The sequence below is a fragment of the Falco rusticolus genome, chromosome 5, assembly GCF_015220075.1.
Source record: "Falco rusticolus isolate bFalRus1 chromosome 5, bFalRus1.pri, whole genome shotgun sequence".
Taxonomy (NCBI): domain Eukaryota; kingdom Metazoa; phylum Chordata; class Aves; order Falconiformes; family Falconidae; genus Falco; species Falco rusticolus.
The window spans coordinates 54,265,612-54,282,303 of record NC_051191.1 but is presented as its reverse complement, the minus strand read 5'-3'; the positions used below and the strand labels follow the sequence as shown (position 1 = coordinate 54,282,303).

At 47.9% G+C, this 16,692-nt stretch overlaps 1 protein-coding gene across 1 annotated transcript; it reads right to left on the bottom strand.

Moving 5' to 3' along the window:
* Window positions 1-336: 336 nt before the first annotated feature.
* Window positions 337-15,458, bottom strand: EMP1 (epithelial membrane protein 1). Its single transcript, XM_037390090.1, has 5 exons — window positions 15,279-15,458; window positions 3,851-3,968; window positions 2,870-2,972; window positions 2,622-2,762; window positions 337-2,041 (listed from the first exon to the last, which is right to left on the bottom strand). Exons 2-5 carry the CDS (start codon window positions 3,926-3,928, stop codon window positions 1,881-1,883), a joined length of 483 nt encoding a protein of 160 aa, XP_037245987.1. The 5' UTR covers window positions 3,929-3,968; window positions 15,279-15,458; the 3' UTR covers window positions 337-1,880.
* Between the last annotated feature and the right edge of the window lie 1,234 nt (window positions 15,459-16,692).

The following is a 16,692-nucleotide window of genomic DNA, read 5'->3' as shown; positions in this document are numbered from 1 at the left end:
CAGCTTCCACAGAGACGAGATTCTGACAGAGTGAGAAAACACATTTCCAGCTCTGCTGGGTGTGAAGCAAAGCCTGGCTCTGGGACTGAGTGTTACCATTGCTCATGCTACCTGCTTGAGCTTGCAGAGAGCCTGAAACAGGAGCTCTGGGAGTTGTTCTGCTTCCTCCTCCCCTCCAGAACAGGAAATCTCATATACCGACAAGCAGGAGAACAGGGTACTTCTGTGTTATCTTAAGGGGGTGAGCTTTGATTCAGTGAGAACAGCAAATGCTTCTGTTAACATATGAAAACATATCTGTTAATACTAATAAAAAAAAAACCCAGAGCAAAACTCTTTATAATAAAGGGAATCAGATTTTATTTTTTTACCCTCAAAGTCAAAAATATGCATTTAAAAATATTTACAATGACTATGTATGAAATAACCTTTGTTAATGAAACAGCAACATACAGTACTAGAATATATCCACCAAATTGATAAAGTGTACATAGGAAGAACATGTAACAGAAAGAGAAAGAGAGAGAGAGAGAGAGGTAAATAGCATCCATGCAGAATCTGCACCTGTAATTTTTTTTATACTCTCTGCCTTTTAGTTGTGGATGGAGTCACAGGAAGTTTTGACCTCTTGTCCCTTACAAATGCCACATGTGACTGAGATTCTTTAAACTGCCAGAAATTTGTGGGTTGCAGCAGTACCAATGCCTTACTTTCCCATGCCAGCCTTTCACATGGGGACCTTGTATTACAAAGCAGACTCAAAATCTCTCAGCAACCTTGGAGGTAGGTATAGTTTTATGGAAGAATTTGGCAGACGGAAAAGCACCACGTAAAGTGACTGGCCTAAGGTTGTGCAGCAAGGAGCAGAACTCACAAGCCCTGCCTCATCTCTCCTAATCTGTCATTAGGGAACACATTTCCTCTGCTAAGCAGTATCATTTGCCTTTGAGATGAGCTGTGTCACAAGGTGGGGCTCTCAATTAATACCATGTACTGGGTGACAGTGTGGGAAAAAAACCCTGTCTACAGATAACGACTCGTCTCAGTAAAGACCTGCAATGTTGCAATGTTGTTAGCATGTTCTGGAGCTGAACAGAAGATTTTAGTGTAGACACACACCCAGCTGATTCCCTCTCTGCATGTGCATCACTGAGCAACTGCATCCTCTGTAATTAGGAACCCCTGTGTATCTTCACCAACACTTTCTCTCTCTCCCTGCCCCCTGTCATCCATGCCTTTATATTTGCCCTTCCTACCTGTATCTGATTCAACCATGGGAATGTCAAATAGTAAACAGAACAGAAAAAAAATTGCTGCCTTTTTTCTGTAGATATTTTAATGCGAAGTTAATCTGATTTCTGTTGGGTTTCTTCTCAATTTAATGTCTTTCACATATGTGCATATATATATATGTATGTATAAATGTAACAAAAGGCCCATCCCTTTCATTTCAACGGACAAAAAAAGGGGTCATAAGCCTCACTGCCCAACCCACAAGGCACACGGAAATGTAAGTAAGAAGGGCTTTAGGAAGGGAGAAAGATGCAGCCCTTGGTTTTGTGGTGCCCTTCAATCATCACTGCTGAACTTGAAGCTTTGTGAAAGTATGACATGACTTTGCAGAAAAGGAGAAGAGCTGTCTGGGTCACTTGCAGATTTCTGGTGCAACAGCCCCAGCAGTGCTAGATCAGTTGGAGCTGTTTCTCCCTCTCTTTGGTGAAGGAGTTTCTGAGGATTCTAGCTTTGTTAGTGATTTTTCTGTGGTGGTAGCAGTGGTGATGATGGTAGCTGTTTCTGCCTATTGGCCCAACAGTTCTCTCAGCAGAGCAATTCTTCCCCATTCCCAGTAGCCAACCCTCTCCCCTGGACTCCCATCAGCCTTATTTTTTCCTAAGAACAAGATAGAGGATGCTGATAATGAAACTGAAGCAAAAGCAGATCCAGGCCAATATGAAGCAGTAGCCGTGGTGAGAACGTGCGTAGGACAGCTTGCCTGTGAACCGAGCTGTGTAAATGGAGGCTCCAATCAGAATGCACATCCCTGTGGGAAGGAAGGGAGAAAAGAGTTGGAAAATGCACAGAAACCAGCATTGCTGCAGGACTTCTGAAATACTGTTGTCCCCTGAGATTGTAATGCATGTCTTGTGCCACATAAGAGAGGGGCTGCTGCCCATTAGGCTTATTTATGGAGTATTTCTCTTGTAGACATGATGACATAAGACACTCGGGGCTTGTTTAGTGAGTGCCATGGGGAATAAACCTTTGTTAGGAGGAAATCAGTAATAAGATCTGCAGGCAGTTTGGTCCTGTGTTGAATCCCATGAGCAGTAGTTGTCTAACTGTTTATTCCCCTGGCCTCCAAAATACTTGAATCTTTTTTTGTTGTGTTTCAAAGGTGTTTTGAAAAACCTATTGGGCTTTTCTAATGAAAATCTGGAAATACTTTCATTATATACAGTGAAAAAAACCGAACACTTTCCAGTTCCCCAGTGCTTTTTTTTATCACAAGAATTGGGCCACTGGAAACATTTAGCTGGCTGACAACCTCCCCTGATGGCCATGTGTGGCAGAGGTGCGGCAGTGGGACGCGTGCACAGCCATCGAAAGGCACACATACTTACAGCAAACCAGCATGATGGCTCCAGTGATGTAGAACCGTTTGCCTTTCTCCAGGGTGAACAGCTGGACAATGAACATGACAAGTGCAATGACGGAGAAAATGATCGAGAGGATCATAAAGGCTTGCACGGCTTTGAGGGAAGCTGTGAACACACAGGGAATAGATTTGAGAAGGTCGGGATTCAGCCTTGGTATTGTGCACTACTGTCCTGCAATTTATCACCACGATGATAATGCAGACCTAACTTACCATCATTGCCACCTCTGAGTGGCAGCTGATCACAGGTCTTGTTACACTGTAGCCAGAGTCCTGATGAGATTGTTCCAAAGTTGGTAATATCCACCATCCAAACCTGAAACAGGATGAAACAGTGGTGTCGAGGGTGAAGGGAGGCTTCCTTGCTCTTCCGCCCAGTTGTCAGACTAAACCATAAGGGAAGCAAGAGCAGCCTAAGTGCCACGAGACAGAGCTGAAAAAGGCAGCACGTGTCGGCAGCAGATGAACAGGCGAAGCGGGTAGGAGATGACGCAGGCTTCCACGGCCAGGAGGCATTTGGTCCAGGTGAAACACTGGGGCAGTCTGCTCCCATGATGGGGGGGAAACGGCCCAGGCCATCCCCTCCCCAAACCCCCGCGCGAGGCGGCAGGCAGGCACGCCGGAGCGAAGGAGCCGCCCGGGCGGGTGCGAGGGACCCCCGACAGCCTCCGGCGCCGGGCAGGAGGCGCGGGGAGACCCCGGCCGCGCCGCCCCGCCGAGCCGCCAGGGGTCACCCTCGCCCCAGGTTTCCCGGCGGGCGGGGGGCGCCGGCCGCGCCCCTCGGCTTGGGCTTGGAACGGCCCCCAGCCCCCGGCGCTGCCGTCGGAGCGGGCAGGCATGGGGGGGGGGGGGAGGCGCCCAGTTGTGCAGCAGCCTGGCTGCCAGATGGGATGATAAATACCGCTTCAGAGCTGTCATCGACTGACCTTCCCTGCTCCTCACGGAGGTGCTGCTGGCACCGGGATTTGGGAAAGGGGGCTGGCAGGTAGAGGCTGCCTCCTTTACCACCCCGGCTGCCTTTCTGCTTGCTGAGAACGCCCATCACTGCTTCATATTTACTCACAGCTCTGAGCGGGTGTCCCTCACCTATAGACCTGAGCCCCCACCCGCCTGTCCCCCTGCCAGCTGTATAAAGGGCTGGCTACTGCTGCGGAGGGCACCAGCCGTGTCTCGTCCCGTGTGGTCTCTACTTACGTTGGCAATGGTGGAGACAAAGAGCATGATGACAGTGGCAATGTGAACCACAAAGATTCCAGCCAGAAGCACCAACATCTTGGGTCCCTTCTAGGTGGCGTCACTGATACAGAGAACTCTGGAGGAGAACAAGAGCAGAGGGAGAAGGTAAAGGGAAGGGCTGAATCAAAGAATAGCATTACATTACTTTATTTACATGTAAGAAAACAGGTTGATTTAAAATCCTTTCTGGAACCATGCAGTCACAAAAAACATCACTAAAACCTTTGTCAAAATCTGCAAGGGAGTCAGTTGCTCAAAAGGTTAAAGACAGCCTGGTAAAGGAACTAGTCTGGGAGGAGATTTAGAGCAGGGGTAGTTAGCTTGAGGGCATTTTAAAAATAGCCTGACTATAAATACAAGATACTTAAATTGGTGTGTGGTTATGTAAAGTAAAAATGACATACTCCAGGACTACACTCCAGGAAGAGCAGCTTTTGCCCACAGGATTCACAGAGGTCAGGAAAGATTTTCCTGTTCTCCCTTTCCCTCTCATGGCACCACCTCCTCCAGCTGGTCTGGAACACAGACAGGTGGTGTGGAGTGGAGGACTGTGTGGTCCTGGGCACATCAGCTGTTGAGCAGCAGCGGAGAGTGGACTGGAGGGCTGCCCCTACTCAACGGGTCGTTCCATTGCGTGAAGAAGAGAATAACCAGAACAGAAATGCCCACTGAGGTGTTCTAGAGCAGAGGAAGATGCTTAGGTTTGCAATGAAAACTGCCTTTTTCCCTTTTAAAACTTTAGGCGTGCAGATCACATTATTACTAAAATAAGATTATCCAGTAGCACAAATTGCCCTCTGGTTTGTTTTGGGTTTTTTTGCCTCTGTACCCTGCAAACTTTTACTTTTTGTAAGATTCCCTGTCATTGATGAATATGTGATTTGAAAGGGAGGGGAATGGGTTTTAGACAGCTCTCATGTTTGTCAAAGCTGCTGACTTCTCCCCTGAATACTCAAAATACAAGGAACAAATCTAAGCTGAGAGAGTGCAGACAATTCACACAAAGTGAGTGAGTATATTCTCCCTCCTCCCAGGCATTTATTAGTAATTGTGCGGTACAGCCACAGAAATGGGGAAGAAGAGTTACTGGGTCCGCTCTGGCCAGTGAAAGATTGTTTCCTAGAAAGTTTCACAGGGCTGTGGTGCTCTTTCTCTTGGTAGTGCTGGTACTGAAGAGCAGTATCAAGTACATGATGAATGTTGGTTACCAAGTTATTTTGGTCCAGGTGACTTAGATAAGATTTGATGCTGTCACCATTTGTACAGGATGTGGTAACATTGTCATAGAACCACACAATTATACTTTATGATGTCTTTCACGCAAACTGTAACGAAAGGCTTTGTAAAGTCTCATAAATGTGGTGCTTTTACTCAATGACTCCACCTTCTCCACTCCTGTCTTTTCTCTCATTGTGGCCATGTGTTGGAGTGTATCCCTGTAAAGTTCTACAGCTATTCCTTGCACTGCTTTGGATACAGTTTCTCAAACCAGAGCAGGCAGACAGGCTTCTCATCAGTGGTTCTTTGTCCAGTTAAGCATTAGCTGATGACCAGGAGGAATTCCTTGAGTTCAGGATTTCAAGGAACCAGCTCTGTTAGGCCACTCCTCCGACCCAAATGAGGCCGCTCCTTAGAAGGGCAGACTAGGTTTGGTAACTGGTCCTCTTCTCTCAGCAATAGCTTGTTTGCTCTGAGGTTTCTTTCACCTGGGAGAACTCTCTGGAGTTGATTAGCTTGCTGAACATGGGCCAGGCTTACTTGTCTGCTTTAGGGTGTCCTATAGCAAACTCATGCCCTATGGCTTGATTCGCCTGGATGGCCTGGTCACTGTGCCCTAGCTTCTTGTACCTTCTGCTAAAGAAGTACTTTCTTTAGTGATGATCTTGGAGAAAGTACAGACTTCTCAGGAGTTCCTCTCTGACTGTAGTGACAGTCATTGATGAGTTCAGGATTGCTAAAATCCAGGTTCTCAATATTATATGCAGGCTACCACAGGAACACATCCGACATGAGCATTAAACCCCTTCTTTCCATTGACTGCAAAAGGAACGAGTGTTTCAAAATGCTGGATGTCAACTGATATAGACACTGTACCATGAACTGAGGAACTATTGCTGTTGCCATGACTAGGTGATATCACTGCAGCAGGTGCCTGGAATAGAGCCTCTGAGTCAAATCTTCCCAGCCCTTTGACTACACAAACTGTAATGAGTACTCTTGCCACCATAGTGTATTGGTATGCACACACCAAATGGTGGTAAATTTGCCTTCTCTGAAATTGGCCTTTACTGAAGAGTGGCTAAACTTTCCTCTTTCACAGATGGATGTATTTTTCCATGGCCTCTTTAAAAACTCATTCAGCAGTTTTTTGCCAATTATTTTGAGGACCTTCAAAAAAGCCCTGTACTTGAAAGACTAAAAACTTGCTTTCATGACACCCTAAGGGACTAGAACAGTCCTTTTAAATGCATCTTCTGTTTGCATTCAGAAATTAAAATGAGGGGTAAATGTTACTTTTCAATGTAAAAAAAAGCCCCACACCCAGAACTTCGACCAATACGCTAAGGACAAAACCAAATCCTTTATTCCCTTTGCTCTTTCTGCCCCATTCTCACACTGCTTGAGAGCACTGTTAGTTCAGGTGCTTTCAGTGCACCTACTTCCTGAGAACGTCAGCACCTCTCCCTGAATACACACACTATCAAATGCAAACTCCCTCGGAGATATGTGCTCACAGCTTAGTTTTGATACTTAGTGAGTTAAGGCACAAGCCTCCTTTTCTATTCATTTGCTTTCCCCTTCCTTCATCTCTCCCTGCCTTTTAGATAAAACACTAGAGAACAATCCCAAAGGAGCAGTGGGTGAACGAATGGCATTGAAATAGAGTCATCTCTGTCTCTGACAGTACAGCACGCACTTTTCCTCCCATTAGACAGAGAAGCTGGCAGACCACTAGTGACTGACCGGATGAGCTTTCCGTTTGTTAAGTGTGAGACATCTTTCTCCGTTACAGGGTGGGGTCGCATTGCTAGAGCAATAGGACACAATTGCACGCAAATGCCTTTTCTTCCATTCCCCTACCTAAACTGTAGCTGGATTTGGAGCTCCTCAGGCTCTTCTTGGGCTATGAGTCAGTCTTAGCCTTCCTAGAGCTGCCAGTTTTTTCCACTGACTCACCCCAAAGCTCCCAAAACCACAATTATTTAACCCTGCAAGTGTTCAGGACACCCTGCCAATTTTAGGACTGCTTCTCAAAAACCAGTCAAGCAACCAGGTTGTGAATCCTGCATTGAGCCTCCTGGCATGCCTTTCAGAGGAGGGACCCCAGCTAAGCCAAGAAAAACAGAGCTGAGACATGAAAGCAAAATGACTACTGAGGTAGGACATGCTGGTGGGGAAGGAGGAGTGAAGGTCATGCACCTGCTGGACAGCCTGTGTGAGTCAAGAGAAGATCTTGCACTGATGACAGTGGACTGAGTTTTCTTTTTCCTGGGATGATGGATGAGGAGAAATAACAAGCCACACCAACAAAAACCATGAATAACAATCACCATAACAGCCTTCAGCACAAAAAAGCCTACAGATAAGCATGACAGACATATCCGTGTAAAGACTATTTTCTAACCATGAAGGAGTACACATATTGGGCAAGAACACATAGCTCTGCTGCACCTTAGTTCAAGTTCAAGCAGGCAAGCACTACTCATTAAAAACTAAGACAAAGCCTTCTCATGCAGATAAAGTGTAGCCACCCATATCACCACTCCATCTACTTCAGTGTTTTGGATCCTTCTGTCTGGAGGGCAATCCGGAGAAGTGACTTGTTGCCCTTGTTTGCTGCTTAGCAAAGCATCAGGATGGAATGCAAAGTACCACTTGGAGATATGACAAAGGCCAACAGTATAGTTCCTCAAATATAGGGAGTGGGTTCCTCAGGAGGGTAAGCCAGATTAGGTAGTGGTCCTTTGCATCTGGCAGAAAGTGCACTGCAGTGAAAGGAGTAGAGGGGAAAAGTGCAGGATGTTTCTGCAGGAACGATCGGGTTGTTTGGGGTGAAAAACCAGAGCACTCTCAACTGAATCTGAAATATTTCAGATCTGAAGTGTTCCCAAGGGATCTAGCTCATCTGACTCCCATTCTCATTCTCCCCTCTGAACTGAGGTTCCTGCTTGGAACGACCTCTCCCAGGGTAAGTTGATGAGGCATACTCTCAGAGATGCTGGCTGAGGGGAGAACTCAGCCAATAGCCTAAAGTAGCCCATAGTATCCAGTGAGCAAAGGACAGCTAAATCAACCACCTGTGAGCACCGTGGTGGCCTCTGACTCCTCTAAAAGTCAGTTTTTCAGCTGAAGTCCCTTGGGTTTCATACATTCAATTTTTCAACAAGGGAAAGATGGCATTTTGGGGTAAAAGCAAATGTTTTTGACCAGAATGTCAATAAAAATCTCCATAGATTTAAAGCAACTGAGATGAAAACAATTCTGCCTTCCCCAGCTGCCACCACAGAATATAAGGAATGCAGTAGTAAGTCAAACCAGTGGTCTGTCTCAGCCAGTGCGCTGTCTCTGATGGTGACAGAAGGAGGTCCAATATTTAGAGAAAGCACATGAACCTGGCCACTGTCTGTGGTGGCACTGGGTCACACCAGGAATACTGGTGTTTGAATCAGGGCCAAGGCCACTTGGAAAGGAAGGGGGGAATTGGAGAGGATGGGACAGAAAATAAAAGCTGTTTGACATTGTTTGAGACAGCCACAAACTGCCACCTCTGTCACTGGTACATTCCTTATTGCAAAGCCAACCTACAAATAGCAATGCTGCCATGGTGCTACCAGCAAGGGAAACCTCAGAGTGGGATAAAACCTTCCGCAGAATTTGTAGATCTGCCTTTTGACTGAGCTGAGGCCCTGCCTGCATCTTAGCCCTGCTACAAGTGCATACCTTGTCACTGTGTGTGATATGAGTCCTCATCGTGCCCTGGGTCACCTGGCAGGATGAAAAGATGTGAAGATCTCTGTAATATCCTGGTGGCCCAGTGACTTCGGACCCATCACATTGTTACTAGAAACATGACAACTTTAAACAACCACAGGGAAGTATCCTTTTGCTTTCACCCTTTGCTCTGTTTCTTGCTTCAGATCCAGCTGAATCCAGAGTCTTTGCTGACTCCAGGCTTTTATAAACCACTGTATGCCAGCACTGCTGTTGACAACCTGGTTTTGACAGACTGGCCTGACTCAACTTACAAGTCAGATGCTTTTTATAGACATGTGGATGAGTAGGCTGGTGCCTGTGGAAAGAGATTTCGCATGTGTGGGAAAAGGGTTGGGCAGGAGGTGTGTGTAGGCACATGGAGGCCTGTGGAGCCTCTGGTTTATGGCAGTGAGAAGATTTTGTGCACGCATGGGTGGTGGCTGTGGTGATCACATGGGATACAGCAAGGCTGTAAAAGTAGCAGATGAATTTCAATCAAAAGGGAAGTGTAGAGCAGCCTGAGGTATACTACAACTGAAAATAAGCTTAAGAAAATTGAAGATTTTGTCTGGTGCTTGCGAAGTATTTTCTGGTGGTATGGTCTCCAAGGGATCAGGGGAATTGCCTTCCCAGCAGAGTTGTTAAGCCCCAGAATATGAATCATTTCTTGTGGGACCAAAAGTCCTCAAGAATCCACCCTTGGAAACGAACCTCCATTTACTGAGAGATGCAAGGCGGAGTCACAAAAGATGACACACAAGGCTTTTCCAGCTCTCATGCTTGTGATTCATATGAGAGTGGGGAAATATCGGAGCTCCTAGGGCAGACAGTGAGAAATTGGCATTTTCTGCAGAAGAAACCACCCTCAAGTGCTCAGCCATGTGACAACATCAACTGAAACTCCAAAGCTCTCTTGGTAGTAGGAAGGGGAAGAGACAGCAGCCTGGGGCCTGGCAGGCAGCCAGCAGCCACTGCTGGAGGAAATCTGTCACTCACACTAGACACGCCAAGGAAGGGCTGGGGCTGATGGGCGGCAAGTAAGAGGGAGGGGTGGGGAAGGGGACCTCAGAGCTAGTGGAAGCACAGAAGTGTTCCTCTGCACTTTTGGAGGTGCAATGGGGAGCACGCTCAACCCTTAGAGTGTCAGATGGTCCCTGGGTGGGTTAATTAGACACAGGAGTTGCTGGGACTTGCAGGGGTTTAGACAAGATGCCAACATATGCAAGAAACTTTTGTGGGAGGACTGACAGTCTGGGCGATGACGTGGTGTGTGTAGGGGTGTGCATCTGCAGCTCTGCGTGGCTCCCTCTATGAATGGGAGTGTGCATCTGTGGTTTCCCTGTGAGCAGAGCTGAACCATGTGTGTTGAGTGTGTGTTTGTCTGCATGTGTACCCATGCGTGGCTTCCTTATGAGTGCGCATATTTATCTGTGTGACTTTGACACTGACAGTGCCCACGTGGGAGAAACCATCTGACAGCTCTGACAAGAAAATTCAAGTTACAGTGTGGTGTGAGCAAAAGTGCACAGATCATTTCTGGTGGGGCTTCCTGCTTTTTCCTCCTTACAACAGGCTTTAGATAGAGGTGGAAGGTCTGTGGAGCTCACATCAGCTGTGCTTTTAGCTGCATTTTTAAATTAAAACTGCAGTTCTCTGATTTACATAGTTTTGCAAGGATCTTCTGTTTTGGTTTTGTTTGTGTTTTTTTTTCAAGGGAGGGTAACTGAAAAAGAAGTGGCTCCTTATCAGTTAGTGACTCTTTCTCAAGACTGCAAAATCTATGAACACGCCAGTACAACCTACAAAATACTGAGATCAATGCAACTTAGGCATCTAAACAGTCTGAGTTTTTGGGTCAGTCTGCCTGCAGGGTGTCCTTGTTCCTGCAAGTGAGCTTGGAAAAGACTGTGCAGGATTGAATTGCAAAATTGTGTGATAGCTCCTTCTTTTGACCTACAGTGCACAAGTGATGGACTACGAGGAGCAGGGGCATGAGTATAAAGCAGAAGCAAGACGATGCTGTGCAGCCTGAAGTTGGTCAGTGTGCTGTGCAGGGTGGGGTAAAGGTGGTTGTGAGGTAAAACGCCCCTCCTGGCTTCAAGAGGGCTTCATGCACCTGTGATTAGCATGGGCTGACAGAATGGTCTAAGGGTCATTCTAGCTCATATTACATGCAGAAATGGCTTTCCACAAGGCATCTGTCAGGACACAGCACTCTGGCCTTGTTGCAGCTGCTATAGGCCAGCTAGCAGGCAGGTTGCCTCAGCTGCCTGAGCTGGCACAACCAGTGGCTGTGCCAGTCTCAGAGTCCAGCTTTCCTTCAGCAGTGGTCCATGTTCCTGGAGCTGGTCTTCAGCAACCCCCTGACTAGCCTGCTTGCATTTTGCAGCTCTCCCCTCTTGCTCCCATGGCTCTCAGTGTCCTTTCCAGAGGCCTGCTGGAGCCTGTGGGGGAGATGTCTCTCTGGAATGAGAAGAATGTGGACACTGGACCCAGTCGTGGCAGCTGCTTTCGCAACTCTCCTCCTTGAGCAGTCTCTGCCCTGCAAGGGCAAAAGGACAGCAAAGGTCCTCAGCCCAGATTTCCTCTAATCCAGCAATGCCAGGATTAGGAGCCAAACCTTCCGCATGAGTCACTGCTCACCTGCCATCAGCCGCTCCAATGCTCATAGTTCACTGCATTTCTTTGCATGGTTGGGGATGACCTAGCCCAGGATCTGTCCCTGGGCTCTCATTGTGGGTGTCTCTCCATGCCTGCAGTACAGACTGGTTGTCATAGGGGAAAAGGGATAGATCTTAATTATGAGCTTGGCAAACTGGTCACTTTCTTGGGCAACGTGGGTTCTAGAGCTGAGTTGTCCTAACCGTCCCTCCCTACCATGACAAGGCATGGGCTACGTTTGGTCTTCCATGTACTCCATGGAGAGAGTCACTTCCCTGTACTCTCTACCCTGCTACAAACAGTTAAGGAGGAGGAGGGTGTGTGGAGCTTCAAATCTGGCCAGGGTCTCCTTTGTTCATTGTTCAGCTGTTCTAACTAGGAAGGTACTTTCCAAAACTCTCCCAATGGGGTGTGAGGAAATGATGCTCCAGATGGCAGCCCCTAGACGTGCTGCTTTGCTGCCCTCCCTACAGTGTAACAGCAGAAAGCAGTTTAAGAACAGAGGCACTCTAGATTTCCTTCTGGGCAGTTTATATAAGGAACTGCTGCAGGACCCGTATCGTGCTATGGGATGACTGGGTGTGGACTGGCTCTGACAGAGAATCTGTGTAGTCACATTTGAGCTGATGCTTCAGCACATTTATTCAGGGCCCGTATTACAGGACTGTGGCTACCAGTTAATTACCAGTCCTGGCAGAGGCTGTCAAAAGAGCAGGCCCATGGAGAAGAGTCTCTTTTTCTGTGCATGCTGCTTTGCCTCAGCAGGAAAGACCCATGAAGTATTAAGTATCCATCTTCAGATGGGGAGATAGGAAATTCCCTTCCTTGCCCTCCCTTTTGGAGGTGTAAAAGAGCACCTCTGTGTCTCTTATTTCTCCCTGCCTTGAAGAAAGGGTAAAGGAATATTGTCTTTTATTCCCTTTTCATTATTTTTTTTGCAGGAGAACAGGAAGAAGAAAAAAATAATGAGGAGTGCCACACCCTGAAGCCTGCCCTGTGTTTTGTTGGATGACAGTACTGTCACCTCCCTATTGAAGAGTACAGGCACAGGAGCCTACTGAGATCAAATGGGTCTAGTAATGCTATTTCTTGCCTTGTGGGGCACTTGAGTATCCAAAGGCAAATCCTAGCCCGTCATCAGGTGCCTCCCCCTTTGCCATCGGGTGTAGCACTCGGTAAAGTGAGGACTGGTCCAGCAGGCAAAGGGAACTGCGGGGAAGTGAGCAGGTGGAAATGTGCCATGGAAGGGGCATCACAGCGACTGCCTGGGGTTGATGGGCCCTGTGAAGCCCCCTGTGAACAGGCAGGACTAGGGAAGCAGGCTGTACCCTGCCAAACCTCCTGCTTTTGCTCTGAGGAAACTCAAGCAGGCGCAGGCTGAGTGCCATGTGCCAGCCTTGCTGCTCGGAGGGTGATGAACAGAGAGAAGGATTTGTGCTTGCAGCAAATCTCCTGTCTCATTACAAACAAGGCCCTGAGGTGGGCCTTTTACCAAAACCAGGCTGGCTATTATCAGCAGATCTCCCAGAACTGTTTCAAAATACAACCTCTGCTCTACCCCAGGCCACCAAACAGTAATACCTGCATGCACTTGCATTACTCGCACACTGCAAAATTCAAAGACCACCGGCTAGGCCAGCAGGGCCGGTTTTCCAAGCCCTGGGTTCTCTGTCCTCAGCAGGGTACGGGGGAGCACTAACAACCCTGCAGCTCTGAGGCACCCACTCCAAAACTGGGTGTTTCTCCACAAGATCCCAAGTCCCTCCTCCATCGATGTGTCCTTGGGTGTGGCTGGACTCCCTTTCTCAAATGTCTGCCTCAGGATGGCATCTGTTCCTGGCTGGCGATGCCCAGCTCTAACACGAGGGTAGCCTGGGTGAATGGCTCAGACTGCATGCCACGTTTAAGTGATTACTCATAGCTGGGGGGAGCTTCCATGGGAGCCTACTGGGAGGAACTCCTTGGGTGGGTATAGAGCGCCTCACATGAAGGAGCTGTATTTCAGTCTGTGCTTCCAGGCACCACAGCATTAGTGATAGTAAGATACCTCAATTTTGATCCTTTTCCTATGCTGATCCCCAAGGCAGCAAATAGAAATAAGCTGCCTTTAAGCCTGCACTCTTTCAGTCCACAGTCGCCATGTTTGGTGGCTGTGTGAGGTGGGCTGGGTGGAGATGTTCGGCTCACTTGAACCCTTGTTATCATAGGAACAACAGCTAACAGACTCCAAGTTTTCACACTCTTCATACCCAGCTCCTTCTTGTGTGTTTGCTCAGAAAAGAATCCCACTCTGTCCAGAAATGTGAAGTGCGTAGTTCCTCAGCAAGACTGCTTTCAGAGGTGCCTTGAGGAATGCAAAGCTTTTGAGTGAGAGTTGCTCTGTGACCACAGCATCCCACCCCCCACCCCCAACCAATTTCATTGTTAATCATGGTAAATGACAACTTCCAAAAACACTTTCTACCCAGATGCATTGCTCACTGACCTGGAAATACTTGCTGCCTCGGTCAGCTTCCCTACCGCTCAAACATCTTTTTCTTAGATAGGAGGGACTCCCTGCATGACCAAACCTCAAGCAATAGTGCCAGAGGGGACCTCGAAATTCACTAAATCCATCCTTCTGCCACAAGGTTAAGGTCAGCTCAGCTTCTTGGCCACTCATATAGCAACTGTCCACAGCAGCAGCCAGAGCTGCAGCCATTCCCAGCTGGACTGGGCTAAATACTGTTTCAGTCTCTTTCAGATCCATGAAACTGTGCAGAGGTGGGCTGGGTTCCTGCAACAGGAACCAAAGCCTGGTGCCAACAAACTGGCTTTGCTGCACTCTCTTTCTCAGACCTCAAAAATAGTTCAGATTTGACCGCAGGATACAGACCATAGCAGACAGATGAAGTGAGAGAACTGGTGAAGGAGAGGAGAGAGGGAGGGGGTGGTTGTGTGGAAAAAGGCAGGTGAATAGGGAAAATTGCCAATCTCTGCAATCCTACACTTCCCATCAGCACCTCCCACACACACACCCCACCATGCAGCCCCAGTGCTCTTAGAAATTCCACCCGCTCCCTCACCTCACCTCTCAGTGCTCCCCACTCTAGGGTCTGTGCTGCCAAGGAAGGCATAGCATGCATTTCTACCCATCGTGTGGCTTTGTGTAAGAGCTAGGGCTTGGCTTCAGCCTCAGGAGCTGGGACTCCAACAGAAAAAGAGAGGTCTTTTCCACTGTACCCCAAAGTCTGCACCTTTGAGGCCTCTCGGACTTCACTTGGAATGACTGTCGTGGTTTTAATTTAAAGCTTGGCAAACCACTGATGGAGGGGAGACAGACTTGCAGAAAAATGCAAGTGCGAGCCAGAAATGCTGAACCAGCAGCCTTAATTTCAAGCAGGCACTTTCCCACGTTTGTAAGCAATACTACTTGAAAAACACACAGCAGCTCCTGCGGCGGGGCTGGCCCAAGCTGGGCACCCTGTGCCTGCGCCCTCGCTGCACATGCCCCGGAGGCAAAAATAATATCGCGGATGCCAGCACTCTACAGTTGCAGCTGGGACGCTTTGCAATGTCGCATTGACCCGTAACACAGCTGGATTTCAAAGCTAAAGCTGAAAGGTTAAGGTGTGTCCCATAGCCAGCTCATGTGCCAAGTTGAAGAGAAGTGGCGGAGTGGAAAAGAAAAGCAGGCTGGAGCTGCTGGATGAGAGGAGCAGCCGCCAGTGAGGGAGAAAAGTTGCTGAGGATTTTCGAGAGCAGCTCTTACCGTGCGGGCTGGGGCTGGTCCTAGCACTTGCGGGAGCAGGATCGTGTGGAGCTGCGGTGCTGTGTCCCGGAGCGCAGAGCTGCAGTGCAGGGGAGTGACCTGCTGGTGGTTTAAGTTTCCTCCGCTGGTGCGGGAGGGTGGTGTCTTTCCACTCTGTTTTAAAGGAGTTACTATGAATCAGTCTGCCTTTAAAGAGAGGGAGAGGGGGGGGGAGAGGGGGGGGGGGGGAGGAATTAATGAGCTACGCCCTGCTTTGTTGGCGGGGAGTCAAGAGTCGCTGGGAGGAAACCAGGGAGTCAAAGAGATGTGTGCAGGGCTGCCTCTGACTCAGTGTGCCGCACAGAGACCGCAGCCTGGAAAAACGACTGACGCTGATCCAGCTGAGTAATAGAGGCCCACAACAACATCTGTTTATAAAACTGAACTTCTGGTTGTCATATTAAAAAAAAAAAAAAAAAAAAAGTATGGTTACAAATGTGGCAACGGGACTTCAACAATACAATCACTCAAACAAACAAAGAGCCGGTTGGCAGGGGACATGGTGAGGCTGGGTGAGTCACTGCACCCCCTCCCTGTGCTGCTGTGCTGCGCAGAGAAGTCATGGAGGTGGGCAGCGCGGGAAGTGCAAATCGGACCCTTGACTTTGACATGGGCAAGACTTTTGGGAATATACCAAGGAGCAGAGATGCTCAAAATGCAGCTCTGGCCTGGTGGTTACTCTGGAACAAGTTGGCCGGGCGGTGGTGGTTTGCATCCATGGAGTGAGAAAAGAAAGGCAAAGAAGATGAAATAAGGAGTTTGTGATTCGCAGTTTTCTAAGGTCAGCATTTCTTGTCATCTTAAAGACTTCTACAAATAGATCCTTTACATTTGCAGAGAATTGACTGGTGTAGCTGTCTCATGGATGTTACAGGCAAGATTGAGTGGGGATGTGCTTGAGATGTGGGTGAAGGGGGAGGAAGTTTATCAGAAAGCATCTGGGTTAAAATGTGATCCATATTGTGATAGAGTTGGTGATCTGCTACTGCAAGGAATCAAGCTTGCTTTTCCAGGGGCCCAGAAATAAATAAGCAGATACTGATAAACTACCTGGCAAAGGCCTTTCCCACTTTAATGAGGAGGACACTGGATTGCCTTTATTTGAAAGATGAAGCTGGTGCTCTTTGAAGTCTACACAAATTAAAAGACCTTGCTATTTTTCAGATTATTCCTTCTCTGTGCAGTTGATATGTGTCTAGTCTAATTTTAGACTATTAGCAGCCTGCTTAAAACAGTTATGGATAAAACGGCAGCAAAAATGACACATACAAGTGGGCAAAGACATTGTGCCCTGACAATCCCATGGGAATTTTACCACTGATGGAAAATAAAGACCAATATGTGTTCCTTGAGGATAGAATAAGCCTAACTATGT